The sequence below is a fragment of the Numenius arquata genome, chromosome 3, assembly GCF_964106895.1.
Source record: "Numenius arquata chromosome 3, bNumArq3.hap1.1, whole genome shotgun sequence".
In the NCBI taxonomy this organism is placed as follows: domain Eukaryota; kingdom Metazoa; phylum Chordata; class Aves; order Charadriiformes; family Scolopacidae; genus Numenius; species Numenius arquata.
In genome coordinates, this window is record NC_133578.1 from 46,617,361 (window position 1) to 46,635,955 (window position 18,595).

General features: G+C 38.7%; 1 protein-coding gene across 1 annotated transcript in view; it reads right to left on the reverse strand.

Moving 5' to 3' along the window:
* Positions 1-6,018: 6,018 nt before the first annotated feature.
* The window catches only part of NFX1 (nuclear transcription factor, X-box binding 1), a 65,604-nt gene continuing 53,027 nt past the window's right edge, over positions 6,019-18,595 (reverse strand). Inside the window, exons 22-24 of the mRNA XM_074144856.1 lie at positions 15,584-15,729; positions 11,542-11,643; positions 6,019-10,003 (exon numbers count right to left, since the gene is read on the reverse strand). Of these exons, the coding sequence (XP_074000957.1) occupies positions 9,928-10,003; positions 11,542-11,643; positions 15,584-15,729 (324 nt within the window). The 3' untranslated portion in view covers positions 6,019-9,927. The remainder of the gene's footprint in view (positions 10,004-11,541; positions 11,644-15,583; positions 15,730-18,595) is intronic.

Here is an 18,595-nt window from a genome sequence, read left to right on the forward strand (position 1 = left end):
TGTTTTCTGTTTTGCTGGGCCAAGAATTATCTGCAACACCAGCATTTTCATACCCTCTGCCTTGCCTGCTACTCCTCTATACCCAACGATAACCACAGTCTTCAGATCTGCGAAACCCAGACTGTTTTGTTTTCTGCACCCTTGGTCTTTCAGCCATAGCTGTGGTCTCTGACCTGTGTCTACAGACTGCATCCCAAAGCCTGAGTCTTGCTGCTTCCACAGTAACCATGGTCTAACAGCAGAGTCTTCATTTGATTCTGTCTTGTGCTTTTCATTTGCACCATCAACCTAAGTATAAGGAAACACATGCTTCCAACCCAACTATGAGTAGTATTACAAGTTGTGAGCTCCACCACAGCTGTGGGTAAAAGCTGCTTCCCCACAACCCACATTCTCTGAGTGAAATCTACCCTGACTTCAGTTCACAGCCCCGGCTCGTGTGGTCTTTCACAAGCAGCCCTTCGGGCTTAGACTGCCCGCAAGCGTCTCTTAAGGACTTCCGTACAACCTAAGGTTCTCCTGTGACCGTCTGGCTTTTTAAGCCCTGAGAAGGCTCAGACCACTGTAGTAGCAGTTACTCTGCCAAGCGTTACTACCCTTGGCAGCAAAACTAAAGCATTTGGCAGGATTGCTAGTTGAGTGCAGCCATCTCTCTTCTCTAATTCCAGTACCAAGAGTGAGGAATTTGTCCTGGGGCTCCCTGTGTATTCAAACAATACAGCTGTCGTCTTTTCCGCTAGCAGGAATCTGCTGCCCTGTAAATGTCAGGAGTTCAGCCACAATCCTACTATGCTGCACAACCAATAAAAAGTCATTAGGACAACGTGCGACATGAGCAGTCTCTTGATTTCGCTCATTCTAGCATTGGGCTCATCTGCTCTGAAGACTGCACGAGCTGTTGAGCAACTACTGTGCCTGTCCTTGGGAGGCCAAGCTCAACAGCACAAGGTATATGGTTCCAGCCCAGTTTCCAGTGTCATTCATCTGCAGTGGCAGAGGTATGCTGCCTTCCTTGCTACCTTCATATCTTCAAGCATGAAGAAATAAATCCTTCCCTTCCAGTGTTCTCCATCCGTTTGGCACCCTTATAACAAAAAACTGCCAGCTATAATACGGTATCAGGAACTCTGCGATGAAAATCCCCAGTCATTACCTGAGTCCATGCCTTTTTCTCTCTCCTACCCAATCTGCTTTTCCTAAAACTCCTCCTGTCATGGATTCGTATGGGGCCACATGCCCACTCTACACGGAATCGTCATGGTTGGAAAGGACCTCTGAGATCACCGACTCCAACCATACACACACACAAAAGACCCCCACAATCCCTGGCACGAGAGCATGCCCTGAACTGCCACATCTACACGTTTCTTAAATACCTCCAGGGATGGCGACTCCACCACCTCCCTGGGCAGGCTGTTCCAGTGCCTGACCACCCTCTCAGTAAAGTAATTCTTCCTAATATCTAATCTAAACCTCCCCTGCCCCAACTTCAGACCATTTCCTCTGGTCCTGTCATTATTCCCTTGGGAGAAGAGGCCAACACCCACCTCTCTACAGTTTCCTTTCAGGGAGTTGTAGAGGGCAATGAGGTCCCCCCTCAGCCTCCTCTTCTCCAAACTAAACATGCCCAGTTCCCTCAGCCTCTCCTCCTATGACTTGTTCTCCAGACCCCCCACCAGCTTGGTGGCTCTCCTCTGGACACGCTCCAGCAGCTCAATGTCCTTCCTGTAGTGAGGGGCCCAGAACCGAACACAGCACTCGAGGTGAGGCCTCACCAGTGCCCAGGACAGAGGCACCTGGAATGGCCAAACCTCCCATCTAGTCACAGCCTGGGCATTAGTACCTAGGGAGGGGAAAGACTTGGCTGGAGGAGTGAATTTGAACTGAACAACCAAACAGGGATCAGCCCCTGATTTGAGTCAGCGAGCTCGGGGGTAAATCCAAAATTGCACTCTTCAGCTGTGTTTCTTGGTGGGAAAAAGGGGAAGTCCTAACTCTAAATGTGCATAATTCTAAAGTAGTTTTTATGGATATTAATTTCTTTCACATTAACACTTTCAATTTATAGACCTGGCTAATGTTTTGAAAAAATATTTTACAGGGTGACTGGTTTTAGCTTATATTCGCTTGAAGAGTAACACATCTGCCACTGCTCACCTGAATCTTTCATGTATGTTTTGCAAATCCTTCTGCTTCTGAAAACAAATGTTTTCTGTAACTTCTTGATGTAGCTGGTAAGATGCCCATTCCACAGAAGCGACTGACTGCTCTGATGAGTTTCTGAGCATAGAAGCTGTGTGGCCATTGAAAGTATTTGCATCGTTAAGGAATTGAACGTCATGTAATATTTAAAGAATGCTTTATTAATCTCAGAATAAGAAGAGCTCTCTCTTCAAGGGTTGCAAGAAAAAGCCAATGCCTTTCTAAATTATTTTATTTTTAGACATTCTAAAAGAAACCTATTATGAAGTACTGAAATAAGTAATTTTTTCATTCACTTAAAATAAATCTCCGGTTAAAAATCTGCCGCTCTTAACATTATTATCCCCAAAATTAATATTTAAGTATAAGCATCTTCGAATCTGCAAACACTGTAGTAACTGAAGGATTACAGCCTTATCATAAGTGAGTTACAAAATTGCACATACAGTTTATAGGCTCCTAGGAAACCACGAAAATTATATTTCCTTTGATTCAATCCATTCTGTTCTAGAAGAATTCTACCTGTAAGTTTGTAAAACCTACTGAATGGTAGACATTAGAAAAGTAAAAAAGCTGTAACAGGATAAACAACAACAACAGATTAACAACTATCAAATTTGGAACAAACCAACCATCAGAATCCAACACTTCAATGTGGCTGCAGAATTATACCTTTTAAAAATTAACCAATCGCAGTCTTTTTGAAAAAGACAAAATATAGCGCAGAGGTTAGCGTATTAATAGAATTGCTCACGACTTCTGGAAACTGCATACAATGGTCAGAAAGATGAATGGACCAGACTAAGATAATAATGACAGTCAACAGCCTGTTCAAAAGGAAACTCGGGGAGATCAAGACAGCCAAGATGTCTTTGCTGGGCGAGAATCTGATTAACTGATCTCTAGAAATACAGCTCAACATTGTATGTAGAAAAAGAACCATTAAAGCTCCAGGACAAAACTGAGTCAAGAGCAGAGGTTAAGCTGACCATGAACAGGTCAGCACAATAGGTGGCTGGCCGCCTTTGCCAGCAGAGAGCACCGCCAACGCACCTTCAACTTGCTGTCCACCACAATGCCGTGCCCCCAGGGCTTTGTACACGGAGCTACTCTCTAGACAACGGGCTCTAGCCTGTACAGTACAGTTGCCTGGGTTTATTCCATTCCCACTGCACGGCTTTGTGTACATTTAGGCTGAAGGCTAAAATAATTTCTCAATCAGAACAGGGTAAAAAAAAAAAGGGAGAACAACGAGGTAAAAATTTCATTGATTTCCGAGAGGGTTTATCAGCTACTTCTTAGTAAATACATTACTTACGTTACTTAGTGTGTACTTGGATGGCAGCTATCAGGTAAGATGTACCAATCAAATGTCTAATAAAGTTACCAGAAATACACCTTAAATAAAAATTCATGAGTTATTTCATTGATATTTCAGTGGCATGAATCCAATACCTGTTTAATCACTGCCTACTTCAATAGAATATAATTAGAATTGCATAAACCTTTGATTGAAGCTGAACTGTCCTTCCTATGCAATCACACAGACACATACTTAATTAGGAACTTTGGCACTTATTTATTTGATGCCAACGGACTGAATTTAAACACCAATCTAAGTCATTACTTACCCTGGGAGTTACTGCTCTGACTGAAGATTTTAATTAATGCTTCCTGAAACAATTTATTAATATCTGTTAAGAGGTATCTAACCTACTGGGTAAGCAGTAAATGCAGAAATTCTTTAAATTGCTTGTTAAAAAAAAAGATAAGCTCTCCAGGCCTTGAATGGACAGAACGTACCTTCCTGACTGTACTGTCTGATCGGCAGCTATCCAACACATCCCGCTGCTCAGGTTTCACCTCAGCCTTTTATTTCCTAGAACTTAAATTTATAAAAAATGCTCCGTAGTAAGAGATGTAAGCTTGCTCCACACATGCAACTTTGAAAGAGACAGCCCTTTGGTTCCTACCTACTATATAAAAAGTGTTCTATTAAGGTAGGTTTTTCTTTACAGTGATCATGATATTTGGTTTAGTTACAGCTCCTTACGAATGAAGCCCTCCAGTCCTCTGACTAGAGTAAACTTCCTACCCTTTAAGGGAAGAAATGTGGATGTAGCAAGAAGACTGAATACTGGATCCAGTAGAAAGCTGAACCATTTACTAGGTGGCAGTTTCCGAACATGATTTCACAGAAAGTAAAGTTGTGAGGGGCAAGCAAAGCAGATCTCCACACAACAGACACATTTCACTCTTCCTTCCCCTCACTGAAAAGAGCTCCAGAGCAGGTAACAGTAGGTCATAAAATGATGGAGCTTAATCAATTTACAGAGGGTTGCCCCCGGTCTGTGCTCTGAAAAAGACCCCTTCAGTGGCAAAACCCATCTTCTGTTGTGAGAGAGACCTGTATTTTCCATAAAAGTGTAACATCGGATACACTGACTTAAAATAATTAAAGGTGCTGGAAACAGTAGCTCCTGGGGTGGCAGAACAAGACGTAAGTCTAGACTGTAGAAGGGCACCTCACCCATAGCACAGCACAGCACAGCACATTCAGCAGCAGGTTTCACCCACTGAAGGTAAAGGTGCACTCGCCTATCATTTGGCTGGAAGCTGAAAGGATCCACACGCTGCTACCTGCAACAGGGTCCTCTTTACAGCAAAGGATTTCCAGGTTCCTTCTGGGACGTGGCTTCTCCCAGGGTAGCAGCAAAGTGGTCTCCTTCCCTCTGCTCAAGAACCTGCACTACTTTGTCCAGAAATCCTGAGATGACAAAGACTAAGAAACCTGGTCTAGAGCTCAGGAGCATCCAAAATACAGCCTCTCTAAAGATACCCTTTCTAATGTCTCTGGCACTCTGGTTCATGGTTAAATAACACGGGTGTAGACACAAAAAGCTGCACATCAACCATCTTACGAATTCAGCGTCTTAGCATGGTAAGAACAGCATTTGTTAAGTAGCGAGGCTTCTGCTGGGAATTCAGCATCTACAAAGTCTAAAATCCTCAAAAACCAATGTTATTTTGAACAGCAGTATCTATCTAAGCATTTATTTAGTAGGGGACTGTCGTGACAATGTCATGATTTGAATGACTATTTCCAAACATGGACAAGAGAAGTGAACAAAAAGCAAAACTGATTTGTCTCCTCTGCTGCCGTCTGTGCCCAGTGGTACCAATGCCATGTTTGGTCACCTTCTAGTCAACGACAGTCCTGAACTGAAGTGCAAGGATTTTTTTCACGCACAGATTTCCAATTAAGATCTGTTTTGCAATGCTAATATATCTACAACATGCCATCTTCATCCTCCAAAATATCCTGAAAAGAAAGTCCCAGCTTACTGGCAGTTGAAGTAGTAAGACAAAAGGTTTTCAGCTGTCTTTCAAGAACTCTTCAATCTCAGATCGTTTCTTGAATTTCTTTGAGCCATCTTACACTCCATCTGAAATACCAGCTCAGGCCACTGTAATTTTTTGCCGCTATTCCTCTCTTCTGTGGCTTTTATCATTGGAGATGCATTACTTGCTATTATAAAAGTTTCAGGAGGAAGCAGTTCAAATAATTTCAAACTTTTGCTTTTCAGACTGTTTGCTTTCTGAGTCTCCCTGCCATCTACTGAACTGTGTTAGCAAAGTTTTCACAACCCGCCCCGCCTCTCCCCCTGCAATTTGTCATCCTGTATTTGTTAAATCTAATGCCCACAAGGACTTTTAAGTGATATTAGCCCTCACTCCCTTCCCTCATACCACTCTTCTTTACGGTCACCATTATAATTGAACGGTGGGCAAACAACAATGAAGGGACAATGAGTTAAAATCATACATTTTATTGCCAAGTAGCATTTAGGCTGACATAGTAAATAGTTTTTCAGATAACCAAAATGTACATTTCTATTCAGATAATCATCTCTCCTGTACTTCTGAATCCCAAGAAGGCAGCAGATAATCTTTACTTTCCACTCCCCGAGTCCCTCTTTACTTGCTTCATTGTCCTTACAGCATTCATTTAAAATCACTTCAAATCCAGGAAAGCACACCTCCTATTTCAAAATTTGAGGAAAAGGACTCCTGAAACTTCCATTTAAATCTTTACTGTTTCTCTGTGGTAACTCAGTCTTCCAACTTTGGAATACCGAGACAAAGCTGGCAAACAATTTCAAAGCACTGAACTTAGATTTATTTCAGATTTATAAAGAAAGTAATTTTATACCAGTAACTTGAAAAAAATCAATTCAAATATAAACCTTTCAACAAATAACTTAAGAATAAATGTGTTGGAACAATTTTACTTTTCTCATTTTATTATGCAGCAGATATTGTACAAAACTGCCATAGAAACAGTGGCATTGAAGTCTACTTACGCATCTTACACAATTTTAGGTTAAACCAAGCACTGACTATTCAGAGCACTTTAAACATGTTAAACAATATAGACAGGTAATAGCACAGCCCAAATGTCAAAGTATCTGCCTATCTTACACACAATTTTAAAAGCACTTCATGAAGTTGCATGAATTCCAACTGACATCACATTATTTATTTCAAAATATGTTTATTGCAGAGTAATTTTTTCAAATAAATTTACAAGAAACAATATTGTTCTTAGGGCTGTGGAAAACGACTAGCATATCGAAGCTTAAGTCTCGGTTCCAGTGACGTCAATAGGATTTTTGCCACTGACTTCATTGATGCAAAGATTTCTTTTATCCACTCATTTTTTCTATTAGATAAAAGCTGTAAAGACCAGCTCAGACTTACAAAATAGCTATTTGAAAAATATTTTCTGAGGCACACATGCAATATGATGAAGAGTTGTTACAGATATCAAAACTACTGCTTTAGTTCTATTCCATATGAAAGTCACAGATACATTGCAGCAAAAGCAAACCTGAACAGAAAGGAGAGCACCACTGTTACACTGTGCTGATTTCCCTCTTAAGGCTATGGAACTACGTTCTGGGAAGAACAACATCAATACTTTCTTTTTGGCATTACTTTCTCGGGCAAATGCATGGTATCATGTTTTTAACCAAGTTATTAAAATGCATTTCAAAATAAATGTCTCTGCACGTGACTTGCTTTCTAACTACAGATACGCTCCAAGAGCCACCATTTAGAGAGGTGTAACATACAGACCTATAAAAATGTTTTAACATTCATGTAGTCAAGAGGTTTAGTACTGAGAATTATGACTTCTCGGTATGAACAGATTGAGTAATTATTATTAAGTGTCATGTTGAGAAGCTGATTACCTGGGTTTTCTTATTAAAAGCAGTGGCAGAATTCTTGACAGCTGAAGTGCATCTCACTAAGGTTCACATTTTTATCTTAAAGCCATAATCTGACAAAAATTCCAAAGAGCGGAACTAAATATAATGTTATTAAAACCTTTTTAAGTTTTAAATTTCATATCAGAGGTGCAAGCGTGAAGTTTTAGCTATATTCATGTGAAATTGTGTTAATAGGCTTCAGCTTTATTCTATTTATTATCAAATAAATTGCTTTGGTTTTCTGTAATGTTAGGTCTACCTATGGCATACCAACTGCGTGGTACGTGCGTCCAGCAGATACTCTCAGCTGGCTGGACACGTGTGCCAGCTCCTGTCCAGAACCTACCTTTGCAGTATCATTGTGTACATTCTCCCTAAATAGCTTGAAAACAGTACTACATTAACACGGTTTAGTTTCGAAACCGGATTTAGCCTTTGTCTGGCCACATTGAGTTGGCACTTATCTGCAAGCACTGGAATAGACACACTCCTCACAGCGGACTGAAGAAATACATTCCTGGAAAGATGCCAAGCAACTTATTTCATCAGCTGAACTTAGCAAAGCAGTAAACCTTGTAGAATCAAACATTAATTTGCTTAAGAAATTAAGGGCAATATAAGCTATGTTAATTTATTTTTCATTTCTGTTCACAAAATATTAAACAAAAAAAAAAAGGTAAAACAAATTTAAACTAATACATGCAAATTAAAAGCCTGAACACTCTTGAGGGTTGAAAATCCTGGTAACTGTTTTATCCAAAACATATGCACTTCAAATGTTTAGAAACATGTAAGACTGCATGTTTTTTTTTTAATGTGAAATAATAAGCTCCTAAAAATAGGCAATAACAGCATGCATTTTAATTTTCACAACATTTTGGGGAGCAAATATGGTATTCAAGTTTGCTGCTCAGTCTTTAATGTTTTACAAGCTGTTCAAGACTAAACGTAGCCACAGAATGCTTCACAGTTAAGGCTCGGGGTCATGGGATACCTGTAAGAGAATCTAAGCATGGATAAGTGCATTCCATTGTCTTGGCAACAAATCTCACACTACACCGTACCGAGCTGGCTGAAAAATAAATCAACAGCAGATGACAAGTCTTCTGCTAGATTTGTTTCTTCATTACACTAAGCCCCTTGCAGCAGCAGCCTGTGAAGCTGCACAGGGGACTCACCTCTAGCACTACACGTAGCCAGACAATTGAACAAGAAACCGAGTGCGTCAGTCTCAAAGTTAGTTATTAATGCAAAAAACCTTCTCTTCAAGTGAACAGGTATTACTCAAATTCAGAGCTGTGCCACCTGTTCTGATCAGACCTACAATGTCCCTCCCCTCTCAGAGAACTACTCACCTACCTTAACTCATCTGGAAACAATCCACCATCTACGAGACCACTTTGGTGTCTTTCACCGTTGAACCCATCATCCCATTTTGTTTATGCCATTTCCCATAAAACAAAGATCTTCCATTGCTAAACATTTTAGACAGATTGTCTTATAAATTTTACAAATATTGTTCCAAATTCATAACACACTTAAACCAAAATTCACACATTCACCTTAGGCTTGCACAGTACAGAAAGATTCAAACCCCAAATAAAACCATGCAAAAAAAACCCAAACCAAAACGAAAGACCATCAAGCTAATATATCTAAATACAAATTAAACCAAATAGAACACCAAAATAATACATAAAGTCTGATTTTGCTCAAGATCTCGAATAACAAAGTATTAATAACTTTCTTGTGCTGTTTTTTAGGGAGGTGGGGTTTTTTTTGTTTGGTATTTTGTTTTTTGTTTTTGTTTTACACATCAAATTTGAGATAAAGCAAAATACGTCTTAATTCCCCATCTTCCCCAAATCCTGGTTCTTCAGGTAACAAAGGAAGTCTGTGTTCTTAATGGGCATTTAGTGTATATATTCATACTTCCACTAAATTTTATATTTCCTTCATGTAGAAGAATAACTCAAATTCCCAGTTTTACCACATTAACACAAAAGTTAACTAACAAAATATGAAAACACTTTAAGAATATTTCCATCTCTGTTTTTAACACAGATTATTTCTGGTCCATTATAAATTGTGTGGGATATGTCAAAATAAATCTTTATCGTTGTTCTTGCTACCCCCAAAATATATATTTGATTACCAGTTCTCTCACTTTAAAGGCATCAGTGCAAATCTACATAATTCTGACAGCACATTAGATAAAAAATTGCACCAAACCCAGGTTTCAAAAGAGCTATACTACTTTTAGGTATTATGTAGTTACATAAACTGTATAAATGCCTAACTTTTTAAAGTATCACAACCAATCTAACTTTAGGTGTTAAATCATTAGTATGCTAAACAGTTGAACATTTGACAGATAACCAAAAAGTGCCTTACACAGTAACTTAGTATCTTCACCTCTAAGCTTCTGTATCATAATTCTACATCAATCACTTCAGTCCTGGACATCAAAGTAGTCAATTACCGGATCTTCTTTTAATGGTTTGGATAAACCACTGTTTCCACTACTCCTGAAATTATAAGAATATTAGATGTTACTCACTCGCATGAAAAACAAGATACAAAGTAAATTGAAATCACAAACTCCCACAATGTCTCAGTGTGCACATGCACACTGCATTGGTAAATGGCATGGATTTCTAAATTATGTTTTAATGAAAATACTTTAATGCTCCAGAAAGCCTTTGTTAACTGATTTTTGGGAAAAAACATATCCTTTATTAAATTAATGTACATCAATGTGTGGCTGAACTGATGAAATGTGTTTTGATATTTTACTGGAAAATACCGTTTACTGGTAATATTATTACAAAAACAATACTGTACTGAAGACTAAATGTTCAACGTGCCTTTTTAAAAGACAGAGCAAAAGAAATAGTGTTGAAACGAGTTGATGATCAAATCTGTTCGCTTTTAAAAGTCAGAGTAATACCAAATGGTAACAATAATAATTATAATGGTAATACTAATACCAATGGTAATATCAAATCCAAACACTATGAAGATTTTTTCCATAAGACAGTACATGATCTTCCTGAAGATTTTGTAGAATCAAGCACTTCTAGAGAAATTTCACTTCTAGTAATTAAAAATAAATGTCTAAAGCCTTTTTTTTTTGTTTAATTTTGCCACATAAGCCCCTTTCATTAGGGTCACTGAAGACAGCAATCCCGCAGGAGCATGTGGAAATTAAGCGTAAGAACCTTTTTAAAATTCACATTGAGTTACACTGCAAGCAGTCATTTTAGACATGTGTTTCGCTCTAGATGCTTAGTTCTGAAATAATTCCATTTTTTTCAGAACCGCCTACTTTGTACTCCGCAGCACCTTAAACACCCAATAGCTACTGCAATAGTTAATGAAAAATTAAGCAGTCCATTTCAGCAAACGGTACTTCACAGAACATGATTTCAAATGTTAATTTGGAAATAACTTGGGGGGGAAACATTCTGAAAGGTAAACCTGAGCAAAGAATAAGCTATCCATTAAAAATTCACAACTATGACATGACTATAACTACCTGAAGCTGGCAGGTCATATAAAGACAAGACTGTTATTTTAAACTATTCACCAAGAAGCCTTATATATCCCATCTCCACTAGTTTTCACTATCTGAGAAAAATGATAGCCTTTAGCCAACTGCGTAATCACATCTACACAAGAAAAATACATTTACTACCTACCCAAATAATTACTTTTATGCCAGTAAGACGTTACTCTCTTGCACAGAAAAGGTAAAGGTAAAAAAGCATCCCCCAAACTCCAAAATAGCCATTTCTTCCCAACTATCTAATCTTTATTAAAAAATAATTTTAAAAGTCCACAATATTTGTTACATTACTACTCCTACACCACGCAGTCAATCCTACATTTTTTAGCACTTAATTTCAGGTTTACTTCTGTGGAAAGAAAATCTTGGTGCAGGCTGCAAGCTCCAAAGCTCTGTGTGTGTTGGGAAAACAAAGAAACACGGAGTATAAAGCTGAACACTCTCTGCCAGTAATCAGCACAAAATTGAAAACTACTGCTTTAAAAACAAATTCCTTACTTATCTGTTTGTTTATAATGAGGAATAGGAGGTGGAGGCCTGGTCTGCATTTCTTTATCTAGCACAGAAGTTAAAGTATTGCTTGGACAAATGGATTTCCCTCTAGAAAAATAAAAGAAAGGTTATTTAATTCCATAGAAAATTATATTTTCAAAGAAGTTAGGGCAAAAAAGTTACATTTGTAACTAGTTCAGTTCCAGTGTCAGAGTGCATACTTAAATCACCTATTCAAATATTTAATTTTCCAAACATGGAGACCAATAGAGTGCAAAGTCCATTTTCATTACCAACAACAAGATATCCAGTATTCTAAACGTCTCTTGATCACTGTCTATAAAAACAGAACCAGCTTACTAAATTTGAGTATTAGTGCCCAGGCTCATCCCTTTCTGCATATGAAGCGCACAACTCATTTCTACTATGAAGTGCACAACGTGATCAACTGTTAAAATACCAAAAACGCAATACTTGCATCCTAGGGCAACATATATCTGTTCTTGCACAGAATGGATATTAGCTTAACTCAGCATCACGGGAACACAGTTCACTGCACCTTCGCAATGTGTTATCTAACATTTTGGAAACCTGTTCTTAAACTCTGGCAGTAAGTCATGTTGAATTTATTTATCACTGCAATCAAAGTGGCTCTGCTAAGCGGCACTCTATCAGGAGCAAAGCAGCAACACTGCCTCTTCCTTGGCAGCTAGCTGAGGCGAACCAGATCAGGAACATAACATTATGCCTTGTACCATCTGCAATGCAAGGGCCACCCTGTGGCTGTGGTGCAGGGCAGTATAGGAGGACAGTGTACTTTAGCATGTGTATTTATATGCTGTAGGCATATATTGGCTGCGAATCACACTCAACTTCAGCATGGCAGTCCATGTCCAAAGGCTGCACTGGCTGGAGAAAGAGGAAGGATTTAAAAAAAAACAAAAAACCAACCAAAAAAACCCAAAACCCAACCACAAAAAACCCACCAAAAAAAAAAATCACCGAGAAAGATTGTTCCAAAAAGGCATCTAATTAAAAAAAACCAAACAAATAATTACCAAACCCACTACACAGGCTGTGGAGATGTGTTAAAATTTCCTATAAATTCATGAGCCATTTTCAAGAGCGAGCTTGCTTTATTTCAACTTCCAGTCATTGTTATGATTTCAGTGCAAGACTGAAAAACCTTCTACTATCAGCATCTTTTCCATTCACAGTTTCTTTTTAATTTTTTCTGGGGGCTGAATAAGCCGAATAAATTACAAATTCTTAAACATTGTCAAGGTCAATTTCTTACCCTTGAACTTTCCTCTAAACTCATGCTACTGATATTTTAAGACACTTCTGGTACACTAAACCAGATTGCTGTCCTCTTGCTATCTGAACAGCTTATATTGGATATTAGGAAAAATTTATTCACTGAAAGAGTTGTCAAGCGTTGGAACAGGCTGCCCAGGGAAGTGGTTGAGTCACCATCCCTGGAAATATTTAAATGATGTGTAGACGTGGTGCTTAGGGATATGGTTTAACTTGGTAGTATTAGACTAATGGTTGGATCCCTTAATGATCTTAAGGGTCTTTCCCAGCCTAAACAATTCTACAATTATATGCCAATCACTAAATAATGTTTCCTCATTGTTCATTTTATTAATGAATTTTTAAATAAACTCCTCCCAGAGCAGAGTTCTCTAGGCCATGAGATACTGTGTTTAATAATCACATTAAATTCCTGCCTTCATCTTGCTCCTTTCAAAATTACATTTCAAATAGGAAAAAAACACTGCAAAGCGATGGCTTGTGTATTGCTATAATTCCAGAAGTGTACATGTGTTAAAAGTTCCATGCTTTGTCACATACTTGGTAATGAATATCTTTTCCCCACCTCCCTCAGAGGTCTAAGCAGTTGTAATCTCACAGCACTACATAGATGAACACTACTTCTATTTCAGAGCTTAAAAAAAATAAGCATTTGTCTTATTTCCATCATGTCTTTTTTCCATCAGTTCTGAAAATATAATGGCCAATTCCTTGATATAGTGGCACCACAGATGAAAAACTCCACAACACTCTCAAGGTAAGTCAGAAGTCCACTAAAATATGAAGCGATGATCCCTGACCCCATTTCAGTGTTGTTTTAAACTGAGTACTGACAGTCTGTTCAAATGAACTGCAGAAATCTTGCAAACAACATCAGAACTGTAATTCAGATCAACATTGACGGTCAATACTGGGCACGCTCTCTATGTGGTTAGACACTGGCAATGCTGTACGTCAGTGATTCTAATCCAGCTAATATGACCGACTCTTGCTGATGTGGTGGAACGATGATGGGGGCAGGGGCTGAGGGCAAAGCAGATTTGTGGTGTTTGCTCCTAAATATTTGGAAGAGGAAGAATTCTGGTCGAAGGAAACTTTCTTAGCACCAAGGAGACTTTCTCACTCCTCTGACCAGCCTCTATGGTGATGTTACCATTTCAGTGACAAAATGAGGGCGTGTGAAGAGGAAGAATGGTCTCTTTGCCTATCACCATTTTGAATTATCTACACTCTGAAGTGCCTGTAATAGAAATCCACAGGCAATGCTGAGAACAGGATGAAACAAAATGCAAACTACTTGGACTTTCTGGTGACTACTAGCCCCTGGACTTGAAGAAGCTGTTGTGAAATACTCAAGAATAACATCCCAGAACTTGAGTTATTGCTTGTTTGAGGCTTCAATGTTTTTTATGTCTTGAAGAAGTTGCAAATAAAGAAAATTAAAAGCAGCTTTGGATGAATCCACTGAAATAATAAACATTGCTATGCAGCTGAAGGATATTCTTAGGAGACCACCTGGTGTCTGGAAGACTGGCAGAGGTGAAGTAGCAGCATGTGCGTTCTGCATGGTATGCTGCTCCCTGCACACCACAAGGGAAGGAGCAAGTGTGCAGTCTCTCCTAAAACCACAGAGGAAGGCCTCCCGTTCTCAAGTTGCAGGATACATCCTTGTTTTTAAAGCATAGTCATCTGTCCTGCTCCATTCTCTGACACTTTATCCTCTTCACTAGTTTCTCATCCTGCCCCCCCCAGCCATCTATTTCTTTTTCTTGAGTAAGCTCTTTCAAAGATGGTCTCTTTTCTCACCTTCCTTTAGTAGAAACAAAAAGAGTACCTTAAATTGTTTCATGGAAACACAAAGGGATATCAAAATGGTGTTCCATGTTTCTTCAAAGAAATCAAGGTTGTAGCTAAGCTACCAACGCAAGAACAGGCTCAGGAGCAGCTCACGGCACTCCAGTAGCATGGAAGGTGACAGGTTTTTTTTTTTTTTTTTACAACTACAGTCAGTATCTACAGTTGAAAACAACTAATTGTCAAAGAACCACAATTTGACAGTGCTAAACTAAATATGCTGCTCAGTGAGCAGCCGAATCAAGGAAGCCTTGATACCCAAGATTTGGGAAGCCTTCCCATACTATGGCTCCACTGCAATCACCTTGCTTTTCCCCTGCTATACTCCCTTCATTTCCTTCTCTAATATAAATTGCCTTCTGTGGGTCTCCTCCAAGTATTTCCAGTTTTGCTTAGAAATCTCTTCAATTTGCAGAAATTCCAGGAGTATACTCTGTGGCAGGTTCAAACAGATGGAGAACAAGTATGTTCCAATATCAGAATTTTTCAAAGAAGGTGCAAATTTAGGTATGACTTCTCAACCTAGCTAAAAAATTTCATAAAATTTTATGACATTTATTATCTTTGATACCTCTATCAAATTTAGCTGATGGCAAAAAGACAAAAAGTTACTGCTAAGATGAACAGGAAACAGCCTTGCAAAATCTTTTCTTAACCCAATTAGAAATAAAAAAGCTTTCTTCTCTGAAGATTTACTTGACTAGTGGAAGTAGAAGCCTATGAAATTACCAATTTAAAAACCGCTTTAAAAAAAATTTTACTGGAAGTTACTGTATGTTGCAAATTGCACTATAAACAAACTCATTTGAATAAGTGATAAAAACACAATCATTTAAACTATAGTTAATAGATTTGAAAACAATAATGAATTACATACTTCACTGCAGTGATAACAACGTTACGCTTTGGTTCGTTGTCATAGCTCACACTTTCAATGCCATAGACCTGAGCTAATTCATGGATGATTCTGCGGTGATCTCTGTTCATTGGTGGGTAACAATGGCTCTTCTTTGTATGCTTGCCCTGAATTCAAGAGAAAAGATTAAAAAAAAGAAAAAAAAAAAAAAGGTAAAGTTTTCCTTTGGGGGGGGGCAGGGGAAAGAAAAAAAGAAAAAAGAAAGTGCTTCTACCTTTAAAATTTTGCCACTATAACAAAATTAGCACCACAAATTGCTAGTACCTCAGTATCAACAGATAAATCATCTGAAAATGTTCACATCCCCAAAACTGAATTATGTGTTTTCTATTGTTTCCATCACTTCAAAGTACACTCACACACATGTATCTTTTAAGTTTGAAATACAAATCCTGAATTTATCCATTCTACTTGTATCCCAAAGAAGCAACATAAAATGACTTTTTCTAAATCTTTTTTCAAATTTGCCAATTTTGAACTACATCTAATTTTATTTTCAAACTGCACATATTGCAGATAGCTTCTTTCGTAGAGGGAAGTGATAAATAAGTGTAGCTATCTGTAATGGCATCAATAGACTTTTTATTAAATAAAAACAAAACTGTAGTTTTCATTTCAGTTAAAGACTGATAATTCTTGTGATTCTACACTGATTGCTATATAAAAAGTAAAAGAACAAACAAAAAGCAGGACCCTATGAGCCCTGTCCTAATGGGTTGGGTGACTTTGTAACAACAAGTGCAGGTGAGGATGAGACAGTGCTTCAGTCTGCTTCAGGGACGCAAGATGCTACTTCAGCTTTTGTCTTGGTTGTCACCAAAAAGGCTTCTAGGTCTTTGGCTCTACAGACAGGTTTGAAGGGGAAAACAAACTACCAATAGCAGAATAAACCCGAGTCAAGGATTTCTAGAGAAATCCCAAGCTATACAACTTCCTGGCTCTGCATTTAGGGGCTCTAAGAAACCAGGACAATCTCTGAAAGACTGTAGAGAACGGGGTAGGAAACCAATGAACTAGTTGCAACTGTTACCTTTCTCTATCTTAAAAAAAGCAAAACAAAACAAAAATCAAAACAAAAAAACCAAAAACGCAACACAAGGAATGACAGGTTGATCAGCTACACTTCAAAGCCTGGGGGAAAAAAAAAAAAAAAAATCATAAAGCAAGTCCTTTTAGAAGCCATTTTTAGGTACATGAAGGAGAAGGTCCCTCAGAGTAGTACATCTGGATTTACAGAAGGTCAGTTGCCTAAATTAATGTAAAGATCACATGTAATGGAGCAAGATATACATCAGAGGTACACTGTAGCCACCCTGTAAATAGGGGGTTAATATCTGTCTTCTCTTAGACTGTAAAATAGCTAATGTGAATACTAACTGGTCCAGAAACTGTGGTCAATCATTTCCATAAGTCTTCAGGGTAATCACATGCTGTCAGGATATAATCTTTACTCAACAATGAGTTGTTGCCTCCCATCTATTACAACACTTCCAGTATATAGACAAGCATTTCAATGAAGAAAACTCTACAGATTCTGTATCTAATCACGATGACTAGTAACACTTGCTTTAAAGAAGTGGTGATGGTTCCACTCTCAGAAAAACATCAGAATATCTGTCCATATGCAGGGCTGGATAATATAAATGTTTCCTGTCTTGTCTGCATACATGTATCAATGATGACAACTCTACTATGCTAGACAAGTACATGCTGATGAGTCTAGAGGAACAGATGTTCATGAGGGAAAGTCATAAAATGATAGCTTTAATATGGTACCTAAAACTTCTGTTTACTGTACCTAAAACTTCTGAATATCAAAATCCTTTTCATTACTCATTTATTCAATTAAGCTGAAGTTGCTATCTCCAAAGGCACAGTGCAAAAAAAATAAAACAATCGAAGTGAAATGTGTAGGCCTAAGTCATTACTAGAAAAGACATAGCACTGACAGAGGCAGAGCTACCTGAGTGCTTGATAGACTAGCATACAAAATACATTTAATACAACTAAGCAAAGCTCTACATCCAGAAACAAAGAAAATAAGCCACAACTTTAGTTAGTCTGAACACAGACTCAAGCATAAAGAGGACTTAGGGATCAGGGCAGAAGAACACTTGAAAACAGTCTCCTTGCATAATGCCATGTCAAACACACTAATGCAATCTTTGGCTCCAAAGAGGGGAAGTTTACTTGGTCAGGTTGGACACAGGCCTGAATGAGCAACACTTACATGTCTGTAAGACATGCCCAAGACAACATAAATACCTGTGGGAAGAAGAGATGAGACAAGGGAGAAAATAAAGCCTCAGACTTCCAGAAATAAAAAGAAAAGGTATGCAAGAATAAGAATTGAGTAAAAGAGCAGGTTAACTTTACAGTGCAAGGGATATGTTCCCTTTTACACCATACATGCCACCATTTTGAAGGAAAAGAAAGTCAGAGCATGGCTTACACACATGCTGTCACTCCCATCTTCGACACGCAAGGAGGACACACAGAGCTATAGGCTAGTCAGTCTCACCTCAATCCCTGGGAAAGCAAAGGAGCAGCTCATCCTGGAACCCATGTCCAGGTTCCTTCCTTCCATGAAGGACAAGAAACTCCTTGGGAGTAGTCGGCACAGCTTCACCAAGGGGAAGTCATGCTTGACCAACTTGGTAGACTTCTACAATAAACTGACATGCCTGGTAGACGAGGGGAGACCAAGGGCTAGTGTCCACCAGGCCTTCAGTAAGGTCTCTGACACTGTCTCCCATGAAGAGCCTCACAGCCCCTCAAGCTGTTGCTGTGGGAGCTGGCTGAATGGCTGGGACCTAAGGGTGGTGATGAGGGACACACGGTCTAGTTGGAGGCCAGTAACCAGCAGTGTACCCTGGGGGGAGTGGAGGGGGCCCGCATACTCGGTACAGTCCTGTTTAATGTCTTCATGATGTTCATTTCATGTTCTTCATTAGTGATGTGCACGAGGGGCAG